The sequence below is a fragment of the Vigna unguiculata genome, chromosome 3 (genome assembly GCF_037176805.1).
Source record: "Vigna unguiculata cultivar grain cowpea cultivar isolate G323 ecotype 2 chromosome 3, ASM3717680v1, whole genome shotgun sequence".
Taxonomy (NCBI): domain Eukaryota; kingdom Viridiplantae; phylum Streptophyta; class Magnoliopsida; order Fabales; family Fabaceae; genus Vigna; species Vigna unguiculata.
The window spans coordinates 68,980,991-69,007,875 of record NC_140794.1 but is presented as its reverse complement, the minus strand read 5'-3'; the positions used below and the strand labels follow the sequence as shown (position 1 = coordinate 69,007,875).

General features: G+C 36.0%; 2 protein-coding genes and 1 pseudogene across 6 annotated transcripts; all 3 read right to left on the bottom strand.

Annotated features, from left to right (window-relative positions):
• Window positions 1-2,966: 2,966 nt before the first annotated feature.
• On the bottom strand, window positions 2,967-4,081 carry LOC114177148 (uncharacterized; annotated as a pseudogene). The gene is made up of 2 exons (XR_014993545.1): window positions 3,662-4,081; window positions 2,967-3,564 (listed from the first exon to the last, which is right to left on the bottom strand). The product of XR_014993545.1 is annotated as an uncharacterized LOC114177148 (transcript).
• Window positions 4,082-6,051: 1,970 nt separating this feature from the next.
• ECR1 (E1 C-terminal related 1) lies at window positions 6,052-10,790 on the bottom strand. Of its 3 annotated transcripts, none has more exons than XR_014994065.1 (10): window positions 10,573-10,790; window positions 10,306-10,469; window positions 9,988-10,190; window positions 9,360-9,592; window positions 9,229-9,291; window positions 9,081-9,137; window positions 8,755-8,876; window positions 8,567-8,684; window positions 7,025-7,408; window positions 6,052-6,323 (listed from the first exon to the last, which is right to left on the bottom strand). XR_014994065.1 is itself a non-coding variant. In XM_028064745.1 (9 exons), exons 1-9 carry the CDS (start codon window positions 10,663-10,665, stop codon window positions 7,121-7,123), a joined length of 1,341 nt encoding a protein of 446 aa, XP_027920546.1. In that variant the 5' UTR covers window positions 10,666-10,790; the 3' UTR covers window positions 6,865-7,120. The 3 variants fall into 3 exon arrangements, 1 of the variants encoding a protein (XP_027920546.1); XR_003603365.2 differs by having other exon boundaries at window positions 6,052-6,310; XM_028064745.1 differs by lacking the exon at window positions 6,052-6,323 and having other exon boundaries at window positions 6,865-7,408.
• Window positions 10,791-22,053: 11,263 nt separating this feature from the next.
• LOC114176611 (protein trichome birefringence-like 11) lies at window positions 22,054-25,067 on the bottom strand. Of its 2 annotated transcripts, XM_028061697.2 has the most exons (5): window positions 24,632-25,067; window positions 24,269-24,547; window positions 23,040-23,429; window positions 22,759-22,917; window positions 22,054-22,665 (listed from the first exon to the last, which is right to left on the bottom strand). In XM_028061697.2, the coding sequence occupies exons 1-5, from the start codon at window positions 24,712-24,714 to the stop codon at window positions 22,296-22,298; spliced, it is 1,281 nt and encodes a 426-aa protein (XP_027917498.1). In that variant the 5' UTR covers window positions 24,715-25,067; the 3' UTR covers window positions 22,054-22,295. The 2 variants fall into 2 exon arrangements, with proteins under 2 accessions (XP_027917498.1, XP_027917497.1); XM_028061696.2 differs by having other exon boundaries at window positions 24,269-25,067.
• Window positions 25,068-26,885: the final 1,818 nt, after the last annotated feature.

Below are 26,885 nucleotides of genomic sequence, written 5' to 3'. Positions count from 1 at the left end.
AATTTTGTGTAACATTACAAAATACATATAATGGTACGTTCAACGTATTATCAACTACATATTACTTGGAGAAAATAAAATCAAATGAATAAGTCTTGCCATGTGACTTAATAAAACGCTTCCTATAAAATGAAATTAATAGTATTAATGTTTACACATTTAATTTTTTACCAAACTCTTGAATCAAAGGTCGGCAAATTTATGTACAACTTACACCTTCCTCTACACTCCAACATGGTTGAATATATTCTTTGTGTTAAAATATATATAATTATAAATCTAAATTTTATATTGAGTATATGTAAAAAAAGTTAAACATCATATAATAATAAAGACTCATAAGTTCATCGTCTTAAAATTTTTGACTTAAAAAAGGTATTAATTCCTTATGTATAAATTAAGCTCATGTTTTAATTGTTTCTCCTTGAGAATATAAATAGGAGTACTCATGATTTAAAATATTTTCACTTAAAGAAAAAGTATTAATGTAAAGGAACTTACACAAAAAAAATGCTTGAAAATCCAAACATAAGTTTAAGTTTCACATTAATGTAGTTTTTTAATGCTTTCAAGTTGTTCATATATCTTAGTCATATATTTATACATTGTTTGATTAGGATGCAGAGAGTCTTACTTTCATCAAATTACCTAATCAAATTAATTGGATTAAATTGAGTTATTTTTTTTTTATTATTTAGTAACTCCTCTCAATCATGCTCCTCTTAAAATAAATTTAAATAAATAATTTTAATATTTTTAAATTTACCAAAATAACAATAATATTTACAATGTATATGTAAATAATATTTATATAATTTTTTCCATAATTGATGTTTTATATTAATCACCCGATACCAATTAAGTTTTGTATAGGAATATCATTATTATTATTATATATATATATATATATATATATATATATATATATATATATATATATATATATATATTATAATTTGGAAATTATTTTGGTTATTGGGTTGGTTCATTTTGGTCCTCTTATTATTTTTTGGTTCAATTTGGTCCTCTAATTCTTTAAAATATTCAATTTGGTCTCTGCCGTTAAGTCAACTTTAACACCGTCTTCGTACATGGCACGTGTCATTTTGTGGAATTTTCATTTTTATTTCATTTTTTTTAAATATAAAAAATTAAACTGCCACATGTCACCTTGTGACACATGTCAATTTGAGATTTTTTATTTAAAAAATGCACTGCCACGTGGCAGGTCACGATTTGTCATGTGTCAAGTTAACATTGGTTGTTTTCAATTTAGTCCCTATATTTATAATTTTGATTCAATTTAGTCCCCTAATTTTTTAAAATGATTAAATTTTGTCCTTTTTAATTTGATACCAAATTAGTAATTAAGCTTAATTACAACTTATAGATACATATTAAAATAATTTTTATTATATTTATAGATTAAATTACTCCATCTAACTATTCAAATATTTTCTTTTACATGTATAGAAAATTTTAAGTGTAAAAAATTACAAGTGAAAAATGTAAGAAATGAAATAACATGAGTATTTAGGGAGTGATTTGATGTATGAATGGTAAAAAATTATTTTAACATGAATATATAAATTGTAATTAAGCTTAATTATTAATTTGGTCTCAAATTGGAAAGAACAAAATTGAATTATTTTAAAAATTTGGAGACTAAATTGAATCAAAATTGTAAATAGAGGGACTAAATTGAAAATAATCAATGTTAGCTTGACACGTGGCACAATCGTGACCTGCCACGTGGCAGTACATTTTTTAAATAAAAAAATCTCAAATTGACACGTGTCACAATCATAAGGTGACACGTGGCAGTGTAATTTTTTTTAAAAAAAATTAAAAATTAAAAAAATTTAAAAAAATTTAAAATTTCACAAAATGACATGTGGCATGTACGGAGACAGTGTTAAAGTTGATTTAACGGCAGAGACCAAATTGAACCTTTTAAAGAATTAAAGGACCAAAACAAAAAAATAATGAGGGACCAAAATGAACCAACTCAACAAATTAGGGGACCAAAATGATAATTAAGCCTAAATAAAGACAAAACCTTATTTTTCTTGAACGTATATTAAAACCTACATAATTTCATGTTTTTAATTATATTATTGTTATTTTTTGTAAAATTTACTACACATAGCCAAGACGATATGTATTTTATACATCAAGGTTGAATTGATAAAAATTACGTTTTAAATAAAATTATGGAATGATAAACTTCTTAGAGTAATTAATTTTTTTTAAAACTTATCATTAGAGCATAAGTTTTTTTTTTCAAGTAAATATTTAAACTTACTTAATACATTATTTACATGGATTAAAATTGATGTGATCCATGTAGATTAAAATATATTAGAATACAAATAATTTAAATGTCTTAGTATTGATAAAATTTGAAACAAATAATTGTGAAATGATATAAAAATGATTAAATTAATCAACAAAATTATTTTACAAAAAATTATTGAGATATAATTTTTAATAAAACTTACACAATTATATATATATATATATATATATATATATATATATATATATGTATATATATATATATGTATATATATATACATATATACATATATATATATATACATATATATATATATATACATATATATATATATATACATATATATATATATATATATATGTATATATATATATATATGTATATATATATATATATATATATATATATATTGCGCCAGCCAGTTGCCTTACAGATATTGGTGGTTTGAAAACCTTTGCAAAAATCATTTTATTGAACTTTTGTTGAAAATCAGTACTGTTGCTCTATCGTTACAAAGAAACAGAAAATATCTGTCATGAGCAAAACTAACGTTTGGTTTTATGTTTTTTTTTTTTGAATCATTCCCATGTTAGCAGACACACCTCGGTTCTACATAACAAATAGTGACTCATAGACACAGTTAAACAAAATGAAAATTGGACAGAAATGGTAAAATAAAAAGGATAGATTCATCAAACTAGATAACATCATAGCAACAAATCATGCTTGTGCACACCGTGAAGGTTACAACACCTTTGGCTAAACTGCCAAATATTCATATTATAACACTCTCTTCTTGTACCTACTTTTAGAACTTCACTTCAAACTTCAACTAACCCCGCAAAAACTAATTCATAAGGAAGATTCTGCAATCTCCGCTGTATATACAATTCTTCTACTGGCATCACTGTCAACACATATATTGACCTGCACATGGTTTCTTCAAACTACACAACCATACAATTATTGCCTAAAGACTAAAGAATTAATTCAACTTATGCAGTTTTCTGGGAAGACATATACATATCCTCAACCATTTTCGGATTTGACAGTGTTTTTTTTATAGGAACAACTTGAGCAGCCATATCTGGTGTCTGCTTTTTATGTTTTGCGTTTGAGCTTGATCTTCCTTTTCTGTGCTTCCTTCTAGGTTGTGTGGATTGAGGGATAAACACCCCTGTCCCTTTGCTCTGTCTTCTCAAATCATGCTCATACAGAATACCAGATTGTGAAGGGGGATAGAATGACCCAGAAGAATAATAAGTCTGAAATAAAAGAACAAAATTTAAGATTCTGTGGGGTTTTTCTCGATAAACAAGCAGGGAAAGAAGATAAATTTATCCAAGATTAAAGTGAAAAAACCTGAAAGTGGTGTTCTTGAGGAGAGGAAGCAAGAGGGTGTTCATCTTCTTCATCCATAATGAGAAGAGAAATCTGCTTGCTCAAGTCTGCAAAAAAGAGGTCATCTTCTAGTTCCACAGCAACCTCCATAAGAATGAAAAAGAATTTAGTATTAAGAAAGTTTGATGTGTGTGTGTGTTGGGAAGGGTTTAATAGATAGAGAGGGGGGATGGAATGGAAGAAGGGATGGGCATGTGGGTTGGTGGGCCATGGGGGAGAGTTGGCCAATCTGTCTGAGGCCCACAAAAGCAGCCCACTAGAATGATGGAAGTATGTTGTGATATTATCCAGTTGGGATGAGGAACAGCAGGAAACAACTGTTGAATCCATGAGATTCAGATTCATGATCCCAAAGATACACCAATGGTTGAGAATGGTCCACTCTCATGCCATACCATATCCCAAAAACCAAACTTTCATGGCTCAGTAAACAATCAATTCTTGTCCCAAAATCCTTCTTATCCATTTTCTATCTTCTTTCTAGCGGTTGCTGCTCTTGGTCAAGATTAAACCACCGAGACACACCCTGCATGTTACTGTCACTAGATCTTCATCTTTCACAACTTGCATTTCCACCCAAATACCTTTTTCTTCTTAACAACAACGATAATGCCTCCTATCATTAATCAATTATATAAAGCGTCACACTCGCTCGTCAATTTCTTCACACACTTGCACTTCACCAAACCCCCTTTTAACTCTCTTCCAATCACGATTTATCTTCAAGTTTCAATGAATAATCTTCATCGTCATTATAGTTTATTCAGTTCATTACCCTAACTGTCTTTTAATTTTTGACAGTTTTCTTTTTTTCCTCTGAATCTGGTTTCGGAAAGGTAGAGGCAACTCACTTGAATAATGTGAATTATTTTCTTTACCCTCGACCGAAGAAAATGTGGTTCCTGATTATGTGGAAGAAGAAGCATTATTCTTTGGTCCATGTGAGTGTTGTTTACGTAACAGCTATAGTGTTTCTCTGTTTTCTTTTTCTTTTTCGCCTATTCGTAGTTTATACTTTGCTGGCGTCGCAATCGTAGAAGTTCTGAAGGATTCACAAATCAAAGCAATAGTAATTATAGTTGTGGTATTGTATTTAAGTTTAATTAATTTTATTGGCCTTTATAATTTTGTTAAACAGGCTTTTTATTAAAATAATTAGACGCTAAAAATGGTAAAAATAACCAAATTATAATAAAAAGTTATTAAAGTACTTTCTTTTTAAAATAATAATTACCTATTTTTAATAGGTAATTTTTCTCACTGTAAACAAATGCAATTGATTTCTGTTTTTTTCTTCTTCTTTATTTATGAAACATTAACCACTAAACTATTTCGTCTCAGAATAGTTTTTTTAAAATCTTAAACAAACTTTTTCTTGATTTGGTATTAATGACATGACAACTTTTCTATGACGACATTTTTTTATTTAAAATGAAAATTATTTTGATTAATAAATTTTATTTTAGTTTTTATGTATAAAGTATAGATAAAAATATAAAATTAGTAAAACTAACTTATTTTATATAAAATCATTTTAATTGTAATAAAATAAATAAAACATTTTGATGATTAAAATAAATAAAAAATACAAATTAATGAAATGAATAGAAAAATTGAAGGTAACATGCTAGAGTTAAGATAACAACTTCAATTAAAATGTCTAATACTTATTTTTGTTGTGAGAAATAATCTCTTGTCTTGATATTGTTACTTCAATCTCGAAAAATATTTAACTTCTCCAAAGTCCTTCTCAAATACAGTAATTAAATATTAACTTTTATTTCGCAAGGATCACTCAAGATAAAATCATATTACCAACATATACCGTTAAGACTATTTACCTTCCCTTCTTTGCATTTTATATAAATAAAGTGTGATTTGAATTACTTTGCTTATTTTCAAAATTCTTCACAGAATTTCTCAAACCAAGCCATAGACGTTTGTTTTAGTTCATACAATAATTATTTTTTAGCTTGTAAACTTTTCTTCTATACCTATACACCTATACTCTGGTTAACTTTTAGGTGGAGATATGATTGAATAATTATATAAAAATTAATATATATTTCTTTTAAATTTATTAAGATCATACTACTCATTTGATATAAATAGATATCTGACAAAATTGCATAATTTATATATATATATATATATATATATATATATATATATATATATATATGTGTGTGTGTGTGTGAGCGTTTTTTTATCAGTATAATAATACCTTCGGTAGATTTATTCTATACACTTGAGTTATGTATGGTCGCTATCCTTTTCGTCCTATTCTTACCAACAGATGACAAGATCTTCTACTCATTTTTTTTATATATTGATACAGACACTTCATAAAATTATACATAATACTATACTCCATGTTAATATTCATACGTTGAAAAGTGTGCTAATAATACACCTTCAGACAGTCGAATACTTTTCAACTACTGAAATTTATTGCAAATCACAATTTAGTGGATCTATAATCTTATTAAATAAGTTTCACTCGTGGTTTTGTGATATTCAATAAATTTTAACCAATAATATAAAGTGTAGCTTGCACTGTTCTTCAAAAATTATATATTCGACTGTTGACTTCAATGTCTTGCACGGAATCTGCAATCACAACCTGGTAATGAATTTCTAGCTAAATAATCTGACACTAAAACTATTGACATGTAATCATTAGCCATTGAAAAACAAATAACCAAACACTCCAAAGAAAGATAAATCATTCCAAGTATTATATTTACTTCTCAAAAACTCAAACAATGGAAGTTGCCACTTTTACTGTTAGTTGTAATGTATGACTTGGTAGTGAATATTTTCAAACACAAAACAAACAAGAGATCTGTGAAGATACCCTGAATTTTAGCCTGCCGGGAAGATATTCCCCCTAATGTACAAAGCTATTAGTTTAATGGTTTCTATTTACACATTTCTCCCGTCCGTAAGCTGAACAATTCTAAATTCAATCCAAAATTGGCACCTTACCTTCACTTTAGTAAATATTAATAATAACTAGATACCAGAATCTTCAAAACTCTCAACCATTTGTTGCCAAATTATACTTGTGAGGACATTTCTCTACCACAAAATAAATCTACAGTTCATCTCCATCAAGATATTTTAAGACCAACTTCAGAATTTCAGAGATGAAATACGGGCACTTGGAAACATTAAAGCAACTTAATTTCATCATATATAGTCTAACTGTGCATAAGATAAAATGGAATTGCAAAATTCGTCACCCTGTGGAATCCCCTGCATCAAGTGTTATTGACTGCTTATCTATGAAAAACTGACAGGGTAGAAACTGTAAAATCGTACCTGTTCAATGTTGGAAACAATCTGAGATATCTAACATTAATTATCCTAATAGAGCCTAAAAACTCCAAGCACCAACACATTTTACGATGGCGTAGGTTATGCTCCTCCAGCTGTATCCATATCCGTAACCCCATCGACTCCCTTGAAAACAACACGTAATTTTCTCAAACAAGAGAACTTTTGGTCGTTCTTGATTGTCATACCATTCACATGCACGACATCCTTGGGCAGTTTACCCATGAGGTTAAAAAGAGATAGACTCAGGTTTGATCGAGTCATTTCTTCCAATACAGGGGGAGCTTGCATGTACAGATTCTTTCCTCGATGTGTAATACTAGCTTTTGATAACCTCAACTTAGGATGTTCTTCCAAAAGATCCATGAACTGTTAACCACAATTTGATTAGAAAACGCGACAGAAAGGAATATGCTAAAGTTTCATTAAGATATGAGTTGCTTAATAACAGAAATAACTAAGCAGTTCACTTGTTGAAAAATACATATACATCATGAGTACAGTAGCTGTTTATTGTACTAATTTCACTGATTTGGAGTCAAGAACATTTAATAGATTGCAAAAACATTATTTCACCTTTCATAATGAAGGAGTATTCCATGAAATAAACAAGGCCGGTCTTGCCAGTAAAAGGACGGACTTTCCAAAGATTAATGCTTTCTAAATCCTTCTAAATGTTCAACATTCTAACAATTTCTTCTACAGACATCAATAAGGAAAAAAATAAAGGGAAAGGAAGATGTGAACAGGGGTTGAAAATAAACTAACACTGAAACATTCTAGATTTGGCTTTAAATTATGATGAGGTAACAACTACAACAGAAGGAATTGACATTCGCTGCATAGATAAACAGTAAATATGTACACACACACACACACAAGAACTGGCTCTACTGAGAAGAACTAATCACAAATATCGGATAAAGATTAAATATAGTAGGCGGTGAAGATTAAAATACTTAAAAATACAAATTCAAACATCTTGCTGCCATAAAATCTCTAAAGATTCACGACCATAAACATTACCCCTTGCCACCATCACTATCATCACCACTACTACGGTGACATTTGTTGCTCCCATCACCATGAGCGATGTCACTATCAATGTTGTCGTAGCAGAAGCAACGATGATAGTCATGATGGTGGTGATAGCAACGATCATGGTGGTAGTGTTACACCAGGTGTAAGTCTAAAGTTTGGTGGTACAATCATTCTCACGTTAGCAAATGTTTCAGAAGAGTCACTCTGAAATATATAAATACATACACACACACACACAAATATACAGGGTTAAGATCTGTTTACACCAGGTGTAAGTCACGTGGTAGTCTCTTTCGTATTGCATCAATTTCAATTTCCTTAAAACTCTTTTCCCTAACTAACTTAAATTGATTTGAACCATCAGATTTGATATTAATGGTTGGGATTGGGTATAAGTCTAAAAGACTTACAATGATGCAAACGGATCTTAACTCAGACATATGTGTCTATATAAAAAACTTGAGGATTTGATAATTGAAAAATAACCTTTTGCAATGTGATTGAAGTGTCCAGTTCAATACGTATACCAGGACCACACACAAGACAATCCTTGTCCCTTTCAAATTCTGCCACTTCGGTATGGAGGCCTTGTGATCCATTATACCTACAGAGGTATTAGCCAATCAATAATATTTACGGCCAGAAGGCAAACATTGATAAGAAAACGGCCATACGTTAAATAATTCGACAAAGTTTTGCTGCACTCTGTTGCAATCTTTAATGTTTCTAGTGCACATGCAGCTGATATAATAGCATTTGTTGAAGCAATAGCTGGAATGATGTTCTTCACAACACCCTGTTAAAATAATTAATTCTTAGTGAAAATGGATAAATGAAGAATATGGCCGGTATCACCAGGGAAAACACAATAAACAAGATAAACATCAAACAATTCATAGGAATTTATCATTCAGAGAAAACCAAAGTACAAAACTATACACACCACACAAAAACTCAGAATTTTCTATGGATTAACTATCAAACTTAACCATCCACATACCTGTGTAAAAGAATAAGTAACTCCAGGAATGCCAAAAAGTTCAGCCCTCTTTACAGCCTGTAAAACGTAAATAATTATAGTTCTACTGATTAATGGGCCAAAAATGCACATTAATCTGTCAAGAAACTGACTAAGAAATAGTGGTTACCTCGTCATAAACCCATTTCATATGCTCAGGGTTATCTGGATCAAAAGCCACTCCACCATGAACCTATACATTAAATTCTGGATGAAATAATGGACATTGAAAAGTAAGAGAAAGAGTGAACAATGATTTACCTCATCCCACTTAATCAAGTGAGCATATTCAATACAGTGGGCAGCAGTCCTAGGGGTTTCCGCCAGGGTGCACAAAGGAAACTTTACTTGAGGTGGAAAAAGCCAGATTGTACACTCGAAGCAAGGTGTGATCCCAGGCAAGATAACCCTAGCATGGCCCTTGAAACCTTCAGTCCCACCATCCACCATAGGTTTGATAGTCTCTTCTCGTGGATTATCATCAGAATCGTACTCTAGCATTATCAGCAAAAAGAAAAGAAACTGAAAATTAGAATAAGCAAACTGAAAACCTTATACTTGAGGTCAGAGTGCTGTGGATAACCTTATACCTGATGTCAGAGTGAAAAATGAAAAACCAATGCTTGAAAACAATTCAATAATAAAAAAGAGAAGGAGGATATATAAATATATATGTATATAAATCCAAAGTTTTAAAAGATGGTCCATGACCACGTTCTTTGCCACAAAATCAAGGTTTATTGGGTGTCTGTCACTACAATGCAACCACAATGGTGGTTATTTGTCCATGATTTCCAGTAATATTAAGGAAAAGTACAAAAGCACGACTGCGACCATAATTCAAAAATCCCAAGCAGTTTAAGTGAAAGGTACAGGAAACAAAACACACCTAGAAAACTACAGGCAACAGTATTGATATAGCTGCGTGCCTCAACAGAATCAAGACCAAGGGCAATAATGCTAAAATCGTTGTAAAATTCAATTTCCTTGTCCTCAATCCTGCAAAAATGCGGCACAATTTGCACGCCACTGATTCTCTCCATGACCCGCTTGGCAGCTACCTCGGCTTTGGGTTTGCCAACATCTTCAAGTCTACAAGCAAAGCAAGTGAACAAAAGAAACTGCAGAAATGAAATACCAAACCAAAACTAATGGGATTATTAGACCAGTGAAAAATGAGGATTTAAAAGAAAGGCGTGAAGTTAACCTGAACAAGAATTGGCGGTTGAGATTAGTAACCTCTATGCGATCCATATCAATGACCTCAAGGTTTCGGAAACCAGTGAGGGCTAAATCCTTCAACAATTCGCAACCCAAACCACCTGCCCCTACCACCAACACTTTGGCGAAGGCCTGAAGGTCATCTCGCAACTGCAACAGAAAAAACATAAGGGAACAAAAACCAAACCCTATAGAGAGATAGTAATGTGAATAGGAATAGGAATTGGAATAGGAACAGTAACAACAACAGTACCTCGGCGCCAGGTTCGAACCTGGGACCGACAAGATTGCCAGGGCGGAGAAGGAGCTTGTCGAGGTCTCTGGATCGACTCAAGGTATCCGCCATTGGAGCTGAAGATGCTTCACTCGCTACCTTCTACGCTCTCTTCACCGGCACCCGCGTCTCAGATTTTCTAATTTCACAGTTTTCCCTTTTCCTTTTTTTTTTCAGCTTCAATTTTAAGCTACCACTTTTATCAATGAATGCATACATGTTGGTCATGGATTTTATTTATTTCGGATAAAATTATTTTTAAATTGTTGAAATTTATATCAAATGATCATAACTCTGAAAATTTTGACAATCGTGAATGTTTCGCAACAACTAAAGGGTTTTAGGCAAGTAATAAGTATTGCTAACAATATTTAAATATTTTTATATGAATTAATTAAAATTTTAACTTGCTATCGTGTTAAATTATTTAATAATGATAATGTTGTACTTTTATTAAAAGAATTATTCTAATTCAGAAAAATGTGGATAGTATGTAACATCCTATTTAATAGTTTTTCACACTATCAAACAAAACATTAGTTCGTGATCAATCATAGCAGATAGTAGAGTTAGCAGTTTTATATATATATATATATATATATATATATATATATATATATATATATATATATATATATATATATATATATATATATGGTATAAGTGTTTGGTACAGTCATCCAAAAGCATAAGAAGGGGGCCTAACAACTTGCCAAGCTAAGACTCCTCAAAAGCCTGGTTCAAAACTACTACAGCTAAAGGTAAGAGAGGTCAGTTCCTGCTCTGGAGGGGGCATCATCACCTGGGCTAGGCTCTGCTCACACCAACAGTAGGCGATCATAGCAAGGAGAAACCGCGAGCGCAAAACCACATGAACAAAAGAAAGGGTAAGCCAACTGAAATAAAAGAAAGATAATGCAAGATATCATGTACATCACTCACAACACATAGATTAGTAATTTAAAATTCTAGACTCGATATCCGGATTGTGTAAGCGACATTGGAGCTCTTGGTGGCTTGCACCTGCAACGGTTCCCAGACTCTGCAGAGTCTGGACACAAGGGGTTATCACCCGACCGTTCCCAGGGTAAGTCCCATTCGCGTCTAGGACCAGATCAATCCAAAGACTAGGACCTCCTGCTACTCCTCACGACATAATCTATTCTACTCTATTTGAGCGTGAATGATTATTGGAGTTTCAGGATACCAACCAATTTAGGATTCCACGCGTCCTTACACTCTAACATTTCACATGAATTTCCCTTGAAATTCCATTCCAACCATCACACCACATACTCATACCCTTCAAATCTCATTACACAATATAAAAATTAATAACTTATCAACACACGAAAGCTTCCTTGCATAGAATCATAGTAAAACATGTAGTTTTTCCATTAAAACAGAAGTTGGTGTGCTCCACTGCAGTGAATCTCGCTTAAGCTAGGTAATCTAGCCCAGGCGAGAAGCTATCTCGCTTAGGCGAGGCTACCTCGCCTAGGCGAGACATCAAACAGGAGCAAAGATTAAAACTGAGCGAACTCTCGCTCAGGCTAAACTGGCTCGCTTAGGCGAGAGTATGTCTCGCTTAAGCGACTCCAGCTCGCCTAGGCGAGATTTCGCTTAGTTCCAGAGGTGAGCCTTTCTGATAGTCTCGCTTAGGCGAGACTCGCCCGCCTAGGCGAAAATAACAGATCATCTCACTGTTTTCACATGCAAGAACACAAATTCGAAGCTAACATGATCATACACACACAAGCCTTTCAAGAAGTCAATACAGCATACCAATCTCATACAAAACATAATTTACAGCTCAATGAACAAGGTATTGGTTAGCTTCCCTTACCTTTTAACAAAACACCACAAGTGAGGCTCTAGCACAAGGGTACCTCAAATTTTCAACCTAAGGGGGCTGAAATTCGAAAATTCAGGGTGAGTACAAGACTCTAATTTGGTCTTGGTAGATATCAAACTCCAAAATTCTAGAATTGAAGAGAATCAAGAAAAACTGGATTTGACTTACCGGAAGGGGAGGAGGACTTAGCTAGAGGAGGAGTTCTTCTCCTAAATTCTGGGTCTTCAGCAGCTGTAACAGAGGGGAAGTGATTAGAAAAGGGAAAAGAAACTGAGTTTTGCTTGAGAGTGAGACGGGGTGGCTGTTCAGAGAGAGGGAAGAGCAGAGAGGTGTTGGTGGTTCTGTGAGAGAAGTTGGGGAAGAAGGGTGTGTATAAAGAGGGAAATTAGTGGGTCCTGACAATCTCCCCAACAACAAAATTTTCGTCCCGAAAATTAAAACTCACCAGAGAAAAGGTGCGGATAGGACTTCTTCACATCTTCCTCAAGTTTCCAAGTGAAATCACCAGTTCTCTTGTCCCAGATAACCTGAACTAGACTGATGGACCTTCCCTTTCGCTGCCTTGTCTGGCTACCACCGAGACTAACAGGTTGTACTCCCACTGAAAGATCTCCTCTAATCTGCAGATCTTCTGCCTCAAGCACATGTGAGGGGTCAGCCACATACTTCCTGAGTTGAGAGACATGGAAAACAAAATGAAGGTTGGATAGCTGAGGGGGCAAGGCGATTTCATAAGCCACTGGTCCAATCCTCCTCAGAATCTGATATGGACCAATGAACTTAGGAGATAGCTTCCTTGAGCGAATAGCCCTTCCTACACCGGTGGTCGGGGTAATCCTCAAGAAAACGTGATCTCCCACAGCAAACTCCAAGGGTCTCCTTCTCTGATCGGCATAGGATTTTTGTCTGCTTTGAGACGCCTACATCCTTTCTTGTATCAACTTGACCTTCTCAGTGGTTTGTCTTAGTAACTCTGGCCCTACCATCACAGACTCTCCATCTTGGTACCAACACAAAGGAGTTCTGCACCTTCTGCCGTAGAGAGCTTCATATGGCGCCATGCCAATGCTTGCATGGAAACTGTTATTATACGTAAACTCCACCAAAGGCAGGACCGCATCCCATGCACCAAGATGATCCAGTACGCACGTCCGCAAAAGGTCCTCAAGAGACTGTATCGTCCTCTCTGACTGGCCGTCCGTCTGGGGATGGTAAGCCGAGCTCATGGATAGTCTGCTGCCCATAGCACTCTGCAACGCCTGCCAGAAGCGGGAGGTGAAACGGGGATCTCTATCAGAAATTATGCTCGACGGCACTCCATGGAGCCTCACAATCTCGCTGATATATAACTGTGCCAACCTTGTCATGGACATCCTCAGGTTCACTGCTAGAAAATGGGCACTCTTGGTTAGACGGTCTACTACCACCCATATGGCATCATGGCCCTTCACCGTCCGTGGCAAATGGGTAACAAAATCCATAGCTATGCTATCCCATTTCCATTCCGGAATCTCTAACTGCTGTAGCATCCCCCCAGGCCTCTGGTGTTCTGCTTTAGCCTTTTGACAGGTCAAGCAAGACGACACATACTGAGCGACATCTGACTTCATTCCTGACCACCAGAAAGATTCCTTCAGATCATTGTACATTTTAGTCATGCCTGGATGCATGCTAAAACGACTCTTGTGCCCCTCTTCGAGAATCATGCCCTTTACCTCCAGGTCCTCAGGTATGCAGACCCTGCCTCTGAACCTTAACACCCCGTCACTCCCTACCACGAAGTCCTTGGCCTTCTCAGTGCCAAGCAATTCCATGGTCTTCTGCAACTTAGGATCAGATAATTGTCTCTCTTTAATTAGGACGAGGAAATCACTAGACACAGTGAGGTGGTTACACCTAATGACATCCTCTCCTAAAATCACCTGCAATCGCATGTCTCTGAATTGTTCTACTAAATCCAACTCTCTGGCCATCATATAAGATGCGTGAACTATTTTTCGGCTCAGGGCATCGGCTACAACATTCGCTTTTCCCGGGTGGTACAACAACTCGAAGTCGAAATCCTTTAGGAACTTCATCCATCGTCTCTGCCTCATGTTCAACTCTTTCTGGTCGAACAAATACTTCAGGCTCTTGTGGTCACTAAAAGCCTGGAATTGAGCGCCATACAGGTAGTGTCTCCAGATTTTAAGTGCAAACACCACAGCCGCTAACTCAAGATCGTGGGTGGGATAGTTCTTCTCATGACTTTTAAGCTGCCTAGAGGCGTAGGCAACCACTTTCCTTTCTTGCATAAGAACACACCCCAGCCCCTGATGGGAAGCATCGCAGAAAACTTCGAACGGTCTGTTGGTATCAGGGATTACCAGCACAGGAGCACTGGTTAACTTCTGCTTCAACTCCTGGAAGCTATCTTCACACCGGTCGGTCCAGGCAAAAGGCTGATCCTTACGAGTCAGCTGAGTCAAAGGTGCCACAATCTTTGAGAACCCCTCAATGAACCTTCGGTAGTATCCTGCCAGTCCCACAAAGCTCCTTATCTCAGTCGCCGATTTAGGACGCTCCCATTTTAACACAGCCTCCACTTTGGATGGGTCCACGGAGATGCCCTGTGCTGATATCACATGCCCCAAGAATTGAACCGTGGTCATCCAAAACTCGCACTTAGACAGTTTCGCATAGAGCCGCTTCTCTCTCAGGATGCTCAAAACGGTCCTCAGATGCTCTGCATGTTCTTCATAAGTCCGGGAGTATACCAAGATGTCGTCTATGAACACTACCACAAACTTGTCTAGAAAAGGCCTGAAGATTCGGTTCATATAATCCATGAACAAAGCAGGGGCATTAGTAACGCCGAAAGGCATCACTACGTACTCGTAGTGCCCATATCTGGATCTGAAAGCAATCTTCTGCACGTCATCAGACTTAACTCTAATCTGATGGTATCCGGATCTCAAGTCGATCTTCGAAAACACAGCAGCACCATGCAGCTGATCCATCAAGTCGTCTATCCTTGGTAGAGGATATTTGTTCTTGATGGTTAGCTTGTTGAGCTGCCGGTAATCAACACAAAGCCTAGAGCTGCCATCCTTCTTCTTGACCAGTAACACCGGCGCTCCCCAAGGCGACACACTGGGCCTGATAAATTGCTTCTCCAACAGTTCTTTAATCTGCTTTTTCAATTCTGCCAGCTCAGCAGGAGCCATCCTGTAAGGTGCTATTGATACTGGCCCTGCTCCAGGCACCAGATCAATAGAAAACTCAATCTCTCTGGAAGGGGGCAAACCGGGCACCTCATCAGGGAAGACATCAGGAAATTCCTTCACTACAGACATTTCAATGTGTCTATCCTCGTTCTCAACAGACAGTTGAGTGAGAACCAAGAAACATTGAGATCCCTCCTTCATAGCCTGATCCACCTGTTGTGAGGATAACAACATCTCTTCATCTTCTGGGCTGGGAAACAACACCTTCTTCTCATTACAATCAATGAGAATGCGATTAGCAGATAGCCAATCCATTCCCAAGATCACATCCAGGCCCTCCAGAGGTAAACAGATGAGGTTCACCCTGTATTTACGCCCCTCAACCTCGATCAAGCATCTAGCACATAACGTCGAGGTTCTGACCATCCCAGAAGCAGGTGTAGACACTACCAGGTCGTACAGAAGTTCCCTGACCGGGAGACCCAACTCCACCACTATAGACTCCGACACAAAAGAGTGTGTCGCTCCCGAATCGTATAACACACATAAACTCCTACTGCCAATCACACAAGATCCAATGATGAGGTTACCTGATCTGTTTGCCTCTGCACCCGTCACGGCATACACTCGACCAGTTGCCTGGGGCCTAGCACCTCCCCGTGCCTGCTGTGGCTGTGACCGCGTCGAAGGTCTAGACGCTGTACCCCTACCAGTGGGGCAATTTCTGATGAAGTGGCCTTCCTGCCCACATCTGTGACATGTTTGCCTGCCACCAAGCTGGGGGCAAGCGCTCCTCATGTGGGGCCCTCCACAATGGAAACACTGTGGTCTGTGAGAGTGATGATGAGGGGACTGATGCTGATGTGACTGGGGCGGATGCGTCTGAGATGGGAGTCTCCTAGACCCCTGAGACGGAGGTCTAGAGTAAGGCTTCCTCCTGTCGTCTTGTCTGCTCATGGACCCAGATGGTCCTCCCACCTTCTGCTGCGACCGTTGTTGAGTTTCAACTTCTGCCTTTAGCTTCTCCATTACCCTCACTTTCTCCACCAAAGCAGGAAACTCCTTTATGGAGAGCGGAGCCACCATGAGTTTAAGATCGCCTCTCAGTCCATTTTCAAATTTCCTACACTGCCAATCTTCAGCCATCTTCAAAGTGTGAAATCTGCCCAGGTGCTTGAACTTTTCAGCGTACTCTGACACTGACATCTCTCCCTGCATCAACTGTAAGAACTCCACTTCCTTGGCGTATCTCACACTGTCTAGGAAGTACTTGGCATAAAACTTCTTCTTGAACAGCTCCCAGGTGACCGTCTCCCTGCTGTCTTCTAGCATCATCTTCATGCTAGACCACCAATGAACAGCCTCTCCAGCTAGCAAATACTCAGAATAAGCCAACCTGTTCTCTGCTGGACACCGCTTGGCATCATAAATCCGTTCCATATCCCTCATCCACTGGTCTGCCTCATCTGGAGTGGTCTTGCCATCGAAACGAGGCGGGTGATGCTGAAGAAAATCCTCCAAACTCCACTCTTGTACTCGAGGCGGTGGAGCTTGGGAAGATCCAGCTGCAGATCGATTCTCCCCCAGCTGCTGCAAGACCTCCAAATGTCTCTGCTGGGTCGCCTCCGCTGCAAGCCTAGCAGACTCCATTTGCTGCAAGGCTAAGTTGTGCTGGTTCACCATGTTAGCATTCTGTTGCTGCATGGCTGCCAACATTGCTTCAATCGTCCCCACCAAGTGAGAACCATCTGTGTTAGGAATAGGAGGAGGAGGAGGCCTAGGTGCCATAGCTCTGACCACACAAAGAGAGGATCATCAGTCCATCTTTCAAACACCACAATTGAACCAAAACACCACGAGAAACACACAACAGAAACTAGGTGAGCTCACACCTACAAACCCCTAAAGGAACTACTGCTCTGATACCAAAAATGTAACATCCCATTTAATAGTCTTTCACACTATCAAACAAAACATTAGTTCGTGATCAATCATAGCAGATAGTAGAGTTAGCAGTTTTATATATATATATATATATATATATATATATATATATATATATATATATATATATATATATATATGGTATAAGTGTTTGGTACAGTCATCCAAAAGCATAAGAAGGGGGCCTAACAACTTGCCAAGCTAAGACTCCTCAAAAGCCTGGTTCAAAACTACTACAGCTAAAGGTAAGAGAGGTCAGTTCCTGCTCTGGAGGGGGCATCATCACCTGGGCTAGGCTCTGCTCACACCAACAGTAGGCGATCATAGCAAGGAGAAACCGCGAGCGCAAAACCACATGAACAAAAGAAAGGGTAAGCCAACTGAAATAAAAGAAAGATAATGCAAGATATCATGTACATCACTCACAACACATAGATTAGTAATTTAAAATTCTAGACTCGATATCCGGATTGTGTAAGCGACATTGGAGCTCTTGGTGGCTTGCACCTGCAACGGTTCCCAGACTCTGCAGAGTCTGGACACAAGGGGTTATCACCCGACCGTTCCCAGGGTAAGTCCCATTCGCGTCTAAGACCAGATCAATCCAAAGACTAGGACCTCCTGCTACTCCTCACGACATAATCTATTCTACTCTATTTGAGCGTGAATGATTATTGGAGTTTCAGGATACCAACCAATTTAGGATTCCACGCGTCCTTACACTCTAACATTTCACATGAATTTCCCTTGAAATTCCATTCCAACCATCACACCACATACTCATACCCTTCAAATCTCATTACACAATATAAAAATTAATAACTTATCAACACACGAAAGCTTCCTTGCATAGAATCATAGTAAAACATGTAGTTTTTCCATTAAAACAGAAGTTGGTGTGCTCCACTGCAGTGAATCTCGCTTAAGCTAGGTAATCTAGCCCAGGCGAGAAGCTATCTCGCTTAGGCGAGGCTACCTCGCCTAGGCGAGACATCAAACAGGAGCAAAGATTAAAACTGAGCGAACTCTCGCTCAGGCTAAACTGGCTCGCTTAGGCGAGAGTATGTCTCGCTTAAGCGACTCCAGCTCGCCTAGGCGAGATTTCGCTTAGTTCCAGAGGTGAGCCTTTCTGATAGTCTCGCTTAGGCGAGACTCGCCCGCCTAGGCGAAAATAACAGATCATCTCACTGTTTTCACATGCAAGAACACAAATTCGAAGCTAACATGATCATACACACACACAAGCCTTTCAAGAAGTCAATACAGCATACCAATCTCATACAAAACATAATTTACAGCTCAATGAACAAGGTATTGGTTAGCTTCCCTTACCTTTTAACAAAACACCACAAGTGAGGCTCTAGCACAAGGGTACCTCAAATTTTCAACCTAAGGGGGCTGAAATTCGAAAATTCAGGGTGAGTACAAGACTCTAATTTGGTCTTGGTAGATATCAAACTCCAAAATTCTAGAATTGAAGAGAATCAAGAAAAACTGGATTTGACTTACCGGAAGGGGAGGAGGACTTAGCTAGAGGAGGAGTTCTTCTCCTAAATTCTGGGTCTTCAGCAGCTGTAACAGAGGGGAAGTGATTAGAAAAGGGAAAAGAAACTGAGTTTTGCTTGAGAGTGAGACGGGGTGGTTGTTTAGAGAGAGGGAAGAGCAGAGAGGTGTTGGTGGTTCTGTGAGAGAAGTTGGGGAAGAAGGGTGTGTATAAAGAGGGAAATTAGTGGGTCCTGACATAGTCACTTTTTAAAAAAAAAAAATTGACCAAAAATCATTGTTGAGAAATCTGAAAATAACTTTTTTCAAATGAAATCTTAATACGAGCAACATATTCTCATCTTTGTACTAATTTGTATTAATGTAAAACTAAAACTAATTTATCCTTTTAACAAATACAGTCAACAGTGAAAAGAATGCATTTAAACTAGCAGAAAAAGTTAATTAGTTATATGATGAATTTATACATCTCATAAATAAGATTTTGTTTACCATACTTGTTCATTTACTTTTGAAATTACGTATATAGGTTATATTTTGAAAAAATTACAAAGAGAGTTAAGTCATAGTGACACAATTTCATTATAAAAAACTCATTGAATTAAAGTGTAGAAGGGCTTCTTCCTCAAGTCGTGTAGGGATAACACAACATCTTCCAAAATTCATAAACATTAAAGTTGTGCAGAATTAATGACCACTTTTATGTAACTGTAGTTGAACTGAAGTCGCCATAGGATGTTGCGATATTTCCAAATTTGCGTTGTATGCCAAGACATAAGAGTCCTCTCCTTTATGCATGACTCTTCGGCTGGCAAAAAATTAAATTTTGATGATTATATCTATTTTTTTAATTAATATCTATTTTATTAAAAATTTAATTTATTTTAAATTTAATTTATTGGATTTGAATTTCAATCTGATATATATGTATGTTTTATGAATTAGATATTGATTCTCTAAATCTAGATTTTCAAAATCTAGATTTTCAAAATGAACAATCCAAAATATTCAATTCAAAGTTTCAATTTATATTTTTGGTTAGTTTAGGCTAAAGATCAAGACAGACTAGCCCAAATTTAATCGTATTTGACTGAGTCGGCATGATCCTATATAAAATTTGACCAAATTCTTCTGAATTCAATCAAGTATTCTGTTGAGTGACTTCTCTTTCCATATTTTATTTTGTATACAACTTTTGCGTTTTCATCTGATTATACAACTTTTGTGTTTTCAAATATGGAAAGAAGTCATGACATCCCTACACAACTATACAATGATGATTAATTAGATTAATTGTGGTAAAATTTGCATTTGAGTGATAAGACTTCAACTTTAACAATTAAATTGTACCCTTTTTTCATAACTTCATCATAAATGGTTAATTGAGTATATGACTTCTTTATATTGAATTTGTACTTCGTTGATACACCTTAACCCTCCTCGTAAATTTAAAAAAGGCTTAAATATATATTTGGTCCTTATTTTTTTCAAAAGTATTCAATATTTCTGTTGTTTGGTCAATTTGGTCCTCATTTTTGTAAAGTTGCATTCGATCGAGTCCTTTTGGCAAACAATGTTAACATTGTTAACGACACAGTGACAACGTGGAACTGTTTGGGTTACGTGTCAAATTTTTGCAGTGATGTTGGCATAGTGAAATTTTATGGCCATTGTAGGTTTAAAAGTAAGTGAAATTGAATTGGGGAAGAAATTAGGGTTTCAAGCAAAATTGTGGCCAGCAAGAAACTTGTGCACAATTCAGTTGGTGATTTTGAATTCGTGTTTGAGAGGCATGTCTTGTCACCATTCGTCTTCCTCCTCTTGCTGTAATAGTTGGGGGCAATCAAGTTGTGATGGGTCTCATATTCGTGGTTCTAAGGGTATGAGTTTAATCTCCAATCGCAAATCACTCTCGAAGCGCAATTTTCCCTCTTCACGAACCCTAATTGATGAACAAGAACCCTAATTTCATGAAGAAGAACCCTAATTTTTCCCTTTCTCACCAACCATAGTTTTTCCCTATCTCTCGACCACTTGAATGCCCAAATTCACTTTTTCACTGAACGAAAACTCTCGCTGTAGTAAACCTTCAATTCCACCTTTTAATTTCTTCACTTAACCCTTGTTTTATGTTTTACACAATTCATTTTATTTTATTTCCCTAAAATATAACTAACGAAACACTCTGCCAACAACGTATGTCAACATCACTGCAAAAATTTGACACGTAACCCAAACAGTTCCACGTTGTCATTGTGCCGTTAACAATTTTAACATTATATGTCAAAAGAACTCGATTGAATGCAATTTTACAAAAATGAGAACCAAATTAACCAAACAACAAAAATATGGACCAAATTGAATAATTTTGACAAAAATAGAAACTAAATGTATATTTAAGTCTTAAAAAAACAAAACTCAAATACGTAATTTAAAAAACAAATGAAACTAGATCGGTGCAAAAATCCATAAATATCTTTTAAATAAAGTGATGCTTACAAAATATGTTTTTATCCTTTAAATATTTTTGAAGTTTAACATTACTTTCTTTAAATATTTTGTCCGTTTTTTATTTCTTCCAATTTTAAAATCCTCAGTTATTTAATTTTTTGTTTTTAAATATTACTATAGGAAGTTTTTTTCAACTATCAGGCAAAGTAGCTTGGACCAGCAACCTATTAAAACCCCATGCTCTATTTTATTACCTTATCTAACCAAAATTGCTAAAAGCTAATAACAACTTTTTTCAAATATAAGTTGACTTCTTAATCAATTACTATTCATAATTTATCTCCATTCAAATTAATCAATTCACTTATAAATTACTTAATTCTCTGTCTAAATAGTAAGAAAATAATTATGAGGTGGTTCATATTCAAGTGCTGGTCCAACTGCTCAATAATTTCTCCATGATAAGAACTAGTGTGCCTATTTTTATATCAAACAACTAGAAGAACAAAATTGCACTTGGCATTTTCCTTAAATAACATTTCATTTTGTACCAAAACTTTGTTCGTATTACCTTACCAAAGAATTTGATAATTACAGTTGCTCCATTCCTCATGTAGTATTTCAGAGGTGAAGTTCGTGTCCCATAACGTTGATCTTCTTCGGAAGACAAATAATTCTCAGTGGTGATCTGCAACAATAAAATCTGATACCTTGGTCCCATGCAACACCATCAAAACGATTTCTCAGTGAATCACACACTTGAATTCAGTGTGAACAGCTTCATGTTTAAGCAGCAGTGCATAAAGCAGCTCATTCCAAGTGTCAGGTACACCAGGCAGACACCAATGGCTGCAATCTTGTCGACGATGAGGCACCACAGGGCCAACATTACGACCAAGATAATAGACCGATGAATGCCCATCTTTTCTATGACCAGTCATCTTAGTAACATTCAACACCATCAACTTCTTAGTTTCAGAAACATTCGTGTGTGCAGATAAGACCGCATTCGCTACTTTGAACTGTAACCAGTTGTCGTTTGGCACCAGTGAAGAACCAAGCTCCGGAAGTGTTTCCAAATGACAGTTTCCACCGTTTTTCCAATCCCCGCCTCTGAAACATGTCACACAAATTCATTGGAATCTTTACAAATATTTTATATTCAGAATATCCAATGTGGTCATATGATAGAATCGTCAAACAAACCTGAAGTGCACTGGGGCTAAAGTACGAAAGAAAATCTGGGTCTTGCTAGGATTTACTCTATCTTGTATCCACTTCATTACCGTCTGAATGGACTGTTTATATGCATCTTCTACCTGCATTTCCACCTTAACTTCCATGCCTTTTTGAAAATAGCAACCCCTGAACCAAAAAAGAAATCTTTCAATCAAAATCAACCCTTTTGCTTGCCCAAAAATTACAGATATGGAAAGGATTGAAACTGGAGTAACACAAAAAATATGGAAAGGATTGAAATGAAATACCCTCTTATTGTTTTCTCATAATTCCACCAGTGCCCTGTGTTAAGAACAACGATATCTGCATCTATCCACTTCTCAGAGTTCCAATCCATTGTATCAACTTTGAGAGTTGTTCTAATATTTTCAGGAGCTCCTTTAGGGGGCCTGCTCTGCAATACAAGAAATGGAGCTCTGTAGTATTCTACTGTACAGTTAAAATCCTTGAATTTGAACACCAAGAACCCCTTGTGCTTTGTAATTGGGCTGCCATTCACTTCATAGATTGATTCCTTGTTAGGAACTGCACTGGAGAGCATGCATAAGAGTGACTCCCACTGGTTTCTCCCAATTGAATCCCCCGCAAATACTATTCGTTTGTTTCGCAGTTTCTCCAACATCAACGTTGCATTGAATCTGTTTTAAGAAACCGACTGTGTAAGTTTACACCATCTATTTTTGCATCTAATCAGAGAAAATTATTGAAATTGACCTACATTAGACAAACATATCACAAACTGGCAGCACTAAGAAAAATAATTTAACGAGGATGAATTGACAGTGTAAAATGAATTAACAGTGCTATGTTGTTACCCAATCATTGCTTATTGACTTTTGTAAAATAAAGGCGTTTTTACACTTTCAATATAGAAAATGTTAAACTCTTACGACTCCAACTAATGGCCAAGGTTGCAGCTACATCTAATATAAAAAGATAAACGAGGGTTGCTTAGGAAAAGACAAAGCAAAAAACTGTTAAAAAGTGAAAATGATGTAGGATTTGAAACAGAGAGAGATAGAATAATGCAAAAGGAATCGAACACTTCATCACGCTTATCAATATAGACATCCATGAACTGTGTGGAAACTGCACAAACAAAATGTTGTCATTTTCAGAGAGCTGCGTGTCCCAATTGCTGAAAGTTACAAAGGAGTGATAATGAGACAACAGAACGAATGGCAAATTGCAACCCAAATGTTGGGTCGCAGTCCCTCTGACAAGATGCCAGTTAGATGGCTAAAGACATTCATTCTAAGTCACAAACCACGAGTATCGTTATCTCTTATCATTCCAATTTTCCAAATTCTTAAAACATCGAGATACAACATGGTTTTGTTCCTTAAAGAAATTCTTAGACCAGCGTTTCAATTTACCATCTTCATCCAACGATTATTACTGAAGAAAGACACGAGAAACATAACGAACTTGAGAAATAATAGAATGAAACCAGAGGAAAACAAGCATCAAAATCTACCTTGGCAAGTTGCAACCTTTGGGCTGCCACCTCCACTTTGTGTAATACAAATCACGTCTTCCATTCTCGGAACATCGAAAACCTTCGTCCAGAAAGCTGCAATCTTTTGAATGATACAAAGGGTAGCTCTCATCCCAAACCCATTCCCCGTCAAACAAATCACACCCACCACCCTCAACTCCAAGAAATTCAACTCTGCGTTCCCCAGTAGACCCTTTTATCCGCAACCAAGAAAACCTCTGTGATTGTTCCAAGAATCCAAATCTTGAAGCAGAGTATCTATCATCCGAATAGAAGAAGAAAAAAATCACAAAGACAGTAACAAGAACAAACCCAAGAACACCCAAAGACGGCTCGAATAACCTTGAGCGCTTAGCCCTCCTAATAGCTTCAAAAACTGGCATGACTTCAGCCTCGTGTTGTGTTGAATTGTTAGGAGAAGACATTACAGAATGAAATAAAAATCAAAATTTAGATTATGGGTATGGCTTTAACGGGTCGAAGTGGTGGAGTGGAGAGTTATAACGAAACCGAAGAAAGAGTTAAAAGCGCAAGGAAGACTGAGAAGAGTGGCATGCAAGCAAGAGGACATTCATGGCACGCATTAAACAGAAGAATCATGTTTTTGATAACTTAGCTTGGTAGGTCAGTTTGGTAAATAGCATCAATGAGGAACAGCCAAAAGAAAGGGATGGGTGTGGAGGAAGCAAAGAAGCATTCATTGATTCAGTCCTTCGGTTTCAACATTTTTTGTAGACTGAGATTTGGTGACGTATTGATGAACACAATCAGGATCAGAGCAAGGAAGACTTTGCTTCCAAAATCTAAAGTGTGAGTGGTTTATACAGAGAATTTGGGTTGAACCCACTAACCCATTAGATAGATTAATTAATGGAAAATGGGGTAACGGTGGAAAGACACGGTCCCACGTTCTTTGGCTTCATATTGGAACGTGAACACACGCGCGCCTAGATATGATTTGATTTAAGTTTTAACGGGGTTAATTCTCAAAGAAATTGAAATATGTTATATTTAAATAATTTATAATTTATTTCTTAAAATATTTCTATTAATTTAGTTATTTAAAATAATTGTTACAGCTTTCAAATTTTAATTTTCTTTTAATTTTTTTTAAATAATTCATTTTACTTTAATAACTTTAAATTTATCAAATAAATGATTTTTTTTTTAAATTATCTCTCCAAATACACCATAAGAAGCTGACAGTACAACTTATTAAATTATAGGTGTAATAACTAGGGGTGGCAAACGGGCCAGCCCGGCTCGTTTTGGCCCGGCCCGTATGTGGCCCGTCAAAAAACGGGACGGGACGGGCCAGCCCGTTAAATAGAAACGGGCCAATAATTACAACCCGTCCCGTATAGGACGGGCTAACGGGTCGGGCCGGGCTGGCCCGTCTAGTTTTTTTTTTAATTTTTTTATTTTTTTTAATTAGTTTTCAAATTTTTTAATTTGTTTTATTTTTTAAATTTGTTTATATATACATATAAATTATTATTAAAGTCATATTTAATCAAATAAAATATTATTTTAAATTTTAATTGATTAGTTAATGTTTTTAATTAGATAAGTTAAAATAATTATTAAATTTACATATTAAATTATTCAATTATAACTAATAATTCAAACTTAATTTGTAGATGTTGATGATTTAAATTACAATACTATTATATATTTCTACATTTAAAATATATAATCTAAAAAGTTAATCTTTTTAATTATTTTTATTTTATTTTATTTTTTTAAAACGGGCCAACGGGTCAGGACGGGCCAGCCCGTACTTTGGCCCGTAAAGTTGACGGGCTGGACGGGACGGGCCAGAACGGGCTGACGGGTTGAAATCTTCAACCCAGCCCGTTCCTTTTAGCACGGGCTGACGGGCTGGCCCGTTGGGCCCAGCCCGTTTTGCCACCCCTAGTAATAACTATACTTACTGTAAGTCTGACGTTGAGAATGTGCTATCATTTCATTTCATCAAATGTTCATTTTCTTGAATTTGAAGGTGTTTATTTTGGGAAATAAGATTTTTTAAATAATAGTTAAACATTAGTCTCTAAATATCTGCAGTTTTAGATTTTTTTTTTCCTTAAGAAACACTTGTCTTTATGCATTTATATGGTGTGTATTTCGTGTCTTCAATGTTTTCTTGACCACGAATTTTTCTGAAGTAACCTAAACCTAAGAGATGATTTTCTTTTATCTTCCTTTAGATAGGTTTAAAGTTTTTGTTGCACATGATAGATGTGTCAACGTGAAAATGATTCGAATTTTTTTCTTATATATATAATATTTAATTTAGGATTCACTTTAATTTTTATACTTTTTATTTAATTGAGTTTGTTGTTTTTTACTAGAATCAATTTTTTTCTTTATATTATACTGGTTTTAACTAGTTTAGAAAGTGTCACTTGTTAAATCATTAAAAAATGTTATTAAGAAAATGTTAAACGACGATAATGTTAATTTAACAAAAATATCAAATTAAGTTTTTTTTAATAAAAGTTGATATTGATTTTTTTTATATAGAAAAATATAAATATAGAGATAAGTTGCTAATTAATTAAGTTTATATATATATATATATATATATATATAA